The following is an 8,947-nucleotide window of genomic DNA, read 5'->3' as shown; positions in this document are numbered from 1 at the left end:
GATTAATCAGAACGCGAAAAATGGAGGTGGATTAGGCTGGTCCCTGTCTTGAACATACACAACGAAATATAACTTTTTCGTTTAAAAACATTTCTATTTTGCAGATGAGTGTTGTGGGACAAGAATCGCCATCAGATGACAACTTTTCTCATTTCTGGTGGTTGGTGCGTGGAATAACCTTCATCAAACTATTGTTCACCGTACATCCAGCACCTAGTTCAAAAAGATTTTGGACACATTTTATGTGCGTCCCCGCGCTGGCACGCTTACTGTCTGGGGCCGAGGTGAACGCAGGCCGCTAAATGACTGGAGCCAACCAGACCCGTGAGGCTTGGTCGAAGGCCGCAACCTTGTGTTTTGGTCCCAGATTTTATGAATTTCTGCGCGGCGTCAGATTTATAAGAAAAGCGTCCGAAATGCCCTTTTACCGACTCATTCAGGAGTAGAAAACTTACAATCATGTGAGACAAAAATAAGCTCTCTAACTGAAGGCGCGTCGGCCTCAGCTAATAAGGCCAAGGGGAACACCGCCTGACTTTCTAGTCGGTGAAACATTTGGCTGTGTTTCTGACCCTTCAAACTTTCCTTACTGTGGCGATGATTGTCGGGGATAGCTTAACTCAAAGGACGTCTTGGTTTTCTCTGGATAATCGAAATGATGCCCCTCCTCATCTTCAGTTGCTGCTCGAGCCGAGTCTTGGACGCGCCTCCAAAATTCCTCTGAAACCGTATTTTGAGGGAAGGAATCTTTAATATGACATTTACGCATATGATGCTATATATTCAGGTCCTTGAAATCTCCACATGCGGCTGCAGTTTTATTAGAAACTGTTTAAACGAACTTGGAGTCTGCTGTGGGCGCGAAATTCGTATTTTAATGACTACCAGCGACTTCATGCTTTGTCTCCGTGAAAAAAGTGAGAAATTTTGTGGAATAGCTGGCTTCTCCATGCGTTTTTTCCGTTCACTTCCGTGCAAACTGAAAATGAAGCAGCCATTCGCGGCCTGCACATGAATAATTGTTAATCGCAGCGGCAAGCCTCCAGGGGAAACCAAGGAATTCGTCTCAGCAAGTAATTTTTAATGGCAATCAGCACGTGTTATAGCTGGCGCAAAGCAATGTTTTGGTCTTGGGTGATTTACGAAGCCACTAATAGTGCCTTTGAACGGACTGTTGGGTTTGTGGGCAGGACAGGCAGATGGCGTAATACGATTGCCACTGTCTTTAAGTCCATGCATAAAATAAACGGACTGAGACGGTCCTGTGAGTGCGTGCAACACGCTCGTCTGGGAAATATTAGAGGTATAGTGAGCTACCTTTATGACAGTAAGACTCCAGTTTCGGCGCGGATACCGACCAGGAATCGTGGATGAAGGCATTTATTGAGTAGTTAAGGAGTTAGCCATTACAACTTTGTCTAATGTTTTGAATGACATGCATGTTTAATGAGACCGCGGAAGACGTGTACGAGCCGTAATTGATTAGACATCTTTCAGGGTCCTTATCAAGTAAAAGCGGCTTCCTGAAACTGAGAACTGGTTTGACCACACATTATGTTTGAACCAATGCAACCAATAAATAGGAACATTATATGTTAAAGGTAGTTATGTATTTTTTAAGCATGGGGTCGACAGGCGAACGACGTGTGAACATGGAAGACCACCGCTGGTCGTTGGATTAGTCTGTTATGTATAGTTGGGGCATCGTATTCAGCTACGGGCATGTGCACGGGCCAAGCAGTTACTATAAGTAACCTCGGCAGTTGACATCGAGTACCACTGAGAATGATGGACCGTCGTCGGCTGGGCTACTGGCTATAGTTGAGGCCACACACAGTGTTGCACATACACAGGCCTAGTAAATACGATAATCATCCAAGGTAGGCGATATTGGCTACAGTTATGAGTAGGACGGGTCATCATTGGCCGTTAGGTTAGGATATTATGTACTGTTAGAGCCTCATTTCTGTCGGCCTCCATATATATTGGCCCGGTGTTTACCATAAATAGCAGACGTAAGCGGGATCGTGCCCACTAATGGGTATGATGACCCATCGTTCGCCGTTAGATTACGTTTGTGGGCCTCGTCTTCGTTGGTTCGCATAAATGCTTGCCTGGTGATTATCCTAAGTAGCAAAGGTAAGCGACAGCGCGTACATTTACGTATATGAAGTGCTAGATTGGCTTAGGTCAGCAGTTAATCGACGTTGCACATGGGCACGGACCTGGCAGGTATGATAAGTCGCCAAGTAAGGTGACTTCGAGTATAGCGGTGAGTGTGACGGGTCGTCAGATAAGGCTGTCAGGCATAGCTGAGGCCTTGTTTTTACCGGCCCACATGGACAGTGGCCTGGTGTTTATTATAGGTAGCAAAGATGGGCAACATCGCGCATAGTTATGGGCGTGGAAGACCGTCGTTGTCCCTTGGATCAGGTTACTGTTCATAGGTGGGACCTCATAATCAGCGACGCACGTAGACTCGGGCCAAGCAGTTGCAATAAGTATTGGAGATGAGTGATTACGCATAGACTCATGATTATTAGGGCCCGTCGTTCGCCACTGAATTAGGTTGCCGTGCACAGGCCAGGCCTCACAATCGGCGTCGCACAAAAAGGCGGACCCAGTGGCTACGATAAATAGTCGGGTTGAGTGACAGCGGTTGCCGTTATCATGGTGACCGCTTTATGGCGGTCATCACTTATAGAGCGTCATATTTCTAGTAGTAATGACACCATTGTGTTGGTTATTTACTTACACCTATCTCGTGACGCCGGATTATTTAGACTCGTTATGTATATCTGGGAAGTGGGATCATCTACAGAGAAGGTCCTCGCATTGCCCTGCAAAGTTCATGCTGTTGTCGACAATGTTTTGCTCAATGAAAGCTGAACTCCATAGGAAAAATTACTTCGATCAACTTTGCTGAACAAAATTATCTCATTTAGTAAATCTGAAGAGTTTCCTGCGTGGAATTTGTATTACATATTCTGTAGATGTTATTTTGTTCGCAATGAACAGTGAAGAACTCCAAAATATGCTGAACTGCGATTTCGCGCTTCCTCTCATGCAAACCGATAACAAGGTGGGAGCGGTTGCCTCATGGTGACCGCTTTATGGCGGTCATCACTTATAGAGCGTCATATTTCTAGTAGTAATGACACCATTGTGTTGGTTATTTACTTACACCTATCTCGTGACGCCGGATTATTTAGACTCGTTATGTATATCTGGGAAGTGGGATCATCTACAGAGAAGGTCCTCGCATTGCCCTGCAAAGTTCATGCTGTTGTCGACAATGTTTTGCTCAATGAAAGCTGAACTCCATAGGAAAAATTACTTCGATCAACTTTGCTGAACAAAATTATCTCATTTAGTAAATCTGAAGAGTTTCCTGCGTGGAATTTGTATTACATATTCTGTAGATGTTATTTTGTTCGCAATGAACAGTGAAGAACTCCAAAATATGCTGAACTGCGATTTCGCGCTTCCTCTCATGCAAACCGATAACAAGGTGGGAATCGGTGATTTTCTGTAACCTTCAAATTTCGCCCACTTTCACAAAATGCTGAGAAATGTCACCAAAAGGTGTGGATGTACGAGGCTGACTGCTCGTGAAGATCACAGCTTTGAAAGCCCTTTAGTTTCCTCTAAATTAATTTAGGTATGCTTCCAGTGAGCGGCTTTGCTCGACCTGCAATAGGCCAGCCACCAAGACTATATGGCAGGATTAAATGCACGAAAACAAAACCCATTTCTGAGGGCCATTAGCGGCGCGGTGCTTTTAGCTGAAAAACCATTACGAGTGAAGTAAAACCGCGCAAAAATGTTGAAGTTTTTGTGTATGTGCTCAAACCAATAATTATCCCGATCCACGTTCAAATTTTTTAAACTCACCGAATTTCATTACTCACTGTAGCAATCATTCCTCTGGCGGAAAAGTCTGGTGGAATAATTTCCCAGTGTTGCTGGAACCCCGAGATTCCTAAATGGGCTCAAAAATTTGGACGGGTACCTTAAAATAAATTGCCCTATAGCCCTACTATGTAGGGGGTCTGGCTACCCAGAAAGCTAATTTACCAGGGGTTGTGGCAAAGAAATGAAAATAATAGCGTTAGTTTGGGCACACAATCATAAAGAGGTCAGATGGAACAGACTCACCAAGAATTGTTGTCTTTACAATAGTCCGACGTTGGCTCAGGTGGGCAAATAAACAATAATCCAGTCATGGTTGTCCAAGGGTCTTCTTCCAAACGGCTCTCGCTTATAGATGCCGAGGGTAGTCTGAAATGTCCTGATGCCAGTGTAAGTTCATGAGACTCGCGAATGGTCACTGTAAGCGCGAGCGAAGTCAGACAAGAGAGTAGAAGAAAAGTGACCGCGTTTTGGTTGCTTGAAAGTGCACAGGTGCGCGTCTTTTATAGTTTTCGTATTCAAATAAAAAACGGCCATGCAGTTGGCCAAATACGTAATGTTATAATGGAAGTAAAAGAAAGATGCAGAACACCAATATCCACCCGGGACACTTCATACCTTTCTAAAATTTAATTCCATTGTGCGAATACTGAGCGCCCATGGATGGCACGTTACGTCCAAACATGCTTCACAATCAGGTGCAAGGAATCTTAAATTCTCCCAGTGTAACGCAGTTGAAACTCGACTGTCTCTGTATGCACGTCTATCACATGAGCTTATGCGTCTCCCCCCTCCCTCTCTCCCTGGTGCAGGTACCATGGTCGAACCACCACGAGCCCCGGACGGGAAAGAATAGCCGCTTGTACAACCCCCCCGGACTGACCTTGACCGGCCCCCCTTTGATTGTACTTTCTTTTTCTTTCCGGTTTCGGTTCGGGTTAATACACGTGCGTTGTTGCTACACTCCGGTCTTCTTCCCTGTACCACCCGACCTGTGCGCATGTGTGCTGTGTATACTGTGTGGATTCATTAATACCAGTCCGTATATCTGCACATTTCAGAACTGACGTGTGCCGTCCTCTCGAACGTCGAATACCGCTGACTTCCTGACTAGCCCTACTATGTAGGGGGTCTGGCTACCCAGAAAGCTAATTTACCAGGGGTTGTGGCAAAGAAATGAAAATAATAGCGTTAGTTTGGGCACACAATCATAAAGAGGTCAGATGGAACAGACTCACCAAGAATTGTTGTCTTTACAATAGTCCGACGTTGGCTCAGGTGGGCAAATAAACAATAATCCAGTCATGGTTGTCCAAGGGTCTTCTTCCAAACGGCTCTCGCTTATAGATGCCGAGGGTAGTCTGAAATGTCCTGATGCCAGTGTAAGTTCATGAGACTCGCGAATGGTCACTGTAAGCGCGAGCGAAGTCAGACAAGAGAGTAGAAGAAAAGTGACCGCGTTTTGGTTGCTTGAAAGTGCACAGGTGCGCGTCTTTTATAGTTTTCGTATTCAAATAAAAAACGGCCATGCAGTTGGCCAAATACGTAATGTTATAATGGAAGTAAAAGAAAGATGCAGAACACCAATATCCACCCGGGACACTTCATACCTTTCTAAAATTTAATTCCATTGTGCGAATACTGAGCGCCCATGGATGGCACGTTACGTCCAAACATGCTTCACAATCAGGTGCAAGGAATCTTAAATTCTCCCAGTGTAACGCAGTTGAAACTCGACTGTCTCAGTATGCACGTCTATCACATGAGCTTATGCGTCTCTCCCCTCCCTCTCTCCCTGGTGCAGGTACCATGGTCGAACCACCACGAGCCCCGGACGGGAAAGAATAGCCGCTTGTACAACCCCCCCCCCTAACTGACCTTGACCCAACTTTGTACACCCCTGACTTCCGGTTTCGGTTTGGTTCGAATACACGCGTGTCGTTACCGTGCTCCGGTGTTCTCTTCTGTCTCACCCGACCTGTGCGCATGTGTGCTGTGTATACTGTGTGGATTCATTAATACCAGTCCGTATATCTGCACATTTCAGAACTGACGTGTGCCGTCCTCTCGAACGTCGAATACCGCTGACTTCCCGACATCCCACGCTACACCAGACCCATCATTGGCTATCAGTTGTAATCATAAACTGGAACTCAACTGAGAGTTTTCTCCTCATTTTCAACCAATCAGAACCTACCTTCATGCCGTTCGGCTAACCATTTAACCTTTTGACCAATCGTGTATGAGTTGAGCGTAGGGGCCGTTGCAGAGCTTAACTTCCAGTGACGGTTTAGGCATGCATTCACTCTAATTAGAGCAATACACAGTTGCGAAATCTAAGGCATCCCTTGATGAGCCATATCCTAAGGGCGTCTAAAGCTGATCTCAAGACCATCTCATTTGTCACTGGTACCCCTGGTACCCCCTTCTTATTACAATGTATAATTAAATAACGATGGGTGGAGTTTCGCTGTTGTCATTGGATCCAAACCACAGATCATTCGTTGAGAACTTTATCAACAGCTGGACGAAGATATACCGTTTTCAATTTTTAAAAACAGTGCTCGCATTCAACCTTTTTGCTTGCATGGAGAAGGTGATGATTTTGAGAATTGCTCAGGGTACACATAGAGAATAATTGGTTTTTCAAATGGTCGACCCCCATGTTGGTACCTAAATCTGTGCAAAAACTCAGGGAGGAAGTGATCTAGTCTGTGTTTGGAAGGAACAACAAGCATGCCCTCGGCAGTCCCAGAAGACAGCATCAATTACTGTATTGTCTATATGGTATTGGTTCAAAATGAGGAATTCATAGTCATAAACTGAGTGTAATTCATATTTCCGCCGAAAACACTTTGACCACTGTATATCCACGATCGGTCGCGGGAGGCTTGAGTATTGACCGAGGACAGTGCCTACCAGGCAACAACTTCAGGACAAACAAGCGGACAACGAAATGAACTGGGGTCCTGGAAGTATTCATCGATGCCTATAACGCTGTAAAAGGAAGACAGCAAGCGTTCGTAAACTAACCACTGGCGGAAACCGGAGCGGAATCGATTTACATTCCGCCTGCTGAACANNNGCCGCCAACCAAACCCAAACAGCGTAGGACCACGCTAACGGATTGACAGAGGAACGCAAAGCCGACACCAATGTCAGTCTTGTTGTCAGTTTCCGTCTAGACTGCCTGGATCAGTGTTTGAAGATGTATGCACCTCTGAATAATTTTGGTAGGTTAGCACTAATTCCCCCCTCCCGTCTATTTCTCTTCACAACAAGGCAGTGAAGCATCACTGCCAAAACTGATGTTTCTGTCGTTGATGATGATGATGATAACAACAACAAGGCTTCCAAATAAATCATGGTTGTACAGCAACGAAGTATCAGTGTTGGACAGTGATGTGCTTTCGATGATGACGTGTGTGTCCTCTGCATGAGTCCTCATAATCGCAACACGAACTGGTTCGGACAGTTTTCAAACTCGACGCTGAACAGTCGATATGTCATAATTGGCTGCATTAAATCTGTCTGATAAATTAAACCAAGTCGCCGGATAACCAAGGCCTCGACGCTGTTGGGACACTCCTCCCTCTAATATCGAGTGTCGAGACGTCCACTTTGTCGGCAGATCTACTGGACGCCTCCCGGGACAATAGGAATCCTGCCTTGATGAAAACTTTGTCGACTTGGAATACGCAGTCGACATCGTTCTCATCTTCAAAGAGGAGGTGGAGGCGCACGCCTTTTTGGATGAACTGACCAAAGTCTTTTGGCATCTTTCTTGAACAAGTTTCATTGGGACCAGCTCCAGTGGAAGAATTACATAGGACCATTTTCCAGAAAGGGGACGAGACGGCCCAATTGTGTACAGCGTGAATTTACTGACCGGAAGGTCCGTGGTTCGAATCCGACCTCTGCCACTCGACTTCCCCTGTCTAGGCTTGGGCAACCTGGCAGTATCCCAGCTTCCTTCGGGTGGCATGGCAGCCAGGCACCAGAAGGGTGCTACAGCTGAACGCTTTTTCTTTTTTTATTGTCCAGAAAGTTCACGAGGCTGACGCGATGTTCGTCCCAAAAAAACCAGCACGCACTCGGATGAGTCGCAGTCTGCCAAAAAGGATTCGGCGACCTATGGAAGAGGCCCCAACTTTTTTCTCAAAAAGTCGACTACAGGGGATACAGAAGATGAGCTGGCTTTTCGTGAAATGCGGAACTGCTGTAAATCAGAAATCCGCCAATGGAACATACGAAAACAAGCCACTATCCTGGACATCGCTCGAAAAAAACAAAAACGTATTGTTCAGATACATGAGACCACCGCGGAAACAAGCCATCCGCGTTCTCCTTGAGAGACAGGAACGGAGAACAACAACCCAACAGTGGTATCTGAGGTTTACAGACAAAAACGTATGTTCAGATACATGAGACCACCGCGGAAACAAGCCATCCGCGTTCTCCTTGAGAGACAGGAACGGAGAACAACAACCCAAACGTGGTATCTGAGGTTTACAGAGAACACTATGCAGGTCTGTATTCATTTCCAGAGTCCTCGTCACATCCACTCTTGTCAAGGCATAACTACGAAAACCGACTTGGTCTTCACGGTGGGGGACATTCGTTAACTGTTGCACAAGATCGACCCATTCTGTGCGTTGGGGCCCGACGAGGTCCATCCAAGGGTCCTGAAGGGAACGTCGTCTACACTGGTAAATCATTTATACCTGGTGTTTCGTCAGTCGCTTGACGAAGGCCGCCTTCCCTCTGCTTGGAAGGAAGCGATTGTCACGCCAATCTACAAAACTGGTGACCGACTATCGCCTGGCAGCTACAGGCCTATAAGCCTCACTAGAGTGCCGTGCAAGGTGATGAAACGCATTCTGGAGCGGGCTATCCTAGACCACCTTACTTCCAGCAACCTGATATCTCCAGCCCAACACGGATTTCTCCCACCGTTCTTGCGTGACAAACATGCTCGTGTTTATGGACAGCTTAACCCAAGCCAAGGACGGAGGACTCATATCGGATGCCATAT

General features: G+C 46.1%; 1 protein-coding gene across 1 annotated transcript in view; it reads left to right on the top strand.

Annotated features, from left to right (window-relative positions):
* Positions 1-5,216: 5,216 nt before the first annotated feature.
* Positions 5,217-8,947, top strand: part of T265_02015 (hypothetical protein) — a gene marked incomplete at both ends in the record, with an annotated part of 10,170 nt that continues 6,439 nt past the window's right edge. Inside the window, 2 exons of the mRNA XM_009166163.1 lie at positions 5,217-5,294; positions 7,957-8,322. Of these exons, the coding sequence (XP_009164427.1) occupies positions 5,217-5,294; positions 7,957-8,322 (444 nt within the window). The remainder of the gene's footprint in view (positions 5,295-7,956; positions 8,323-8,947) is intronic.

The sequence above is a fragment of the Opisthorchis viverrini genome (genome assembly GCF_000715545.1).
Source record: "Opisthorchis viverrini unplaced genomic scaffold opera_v5_23, whole genome shotgun sequence".
Classification (NCBI taxonomy): Eukaryota; Metazoa; Platyhelminthes; class Trematoda; order Opisthorchiida; family Opisthorchiidae; genus Opisthorchis; species Opisthorchis viverrini.
The sequence above is the reverse complement of the archived record's forward strand: the minus strand, read 5'-3'. Positions and strand labels throughout refer to the sequence as shown.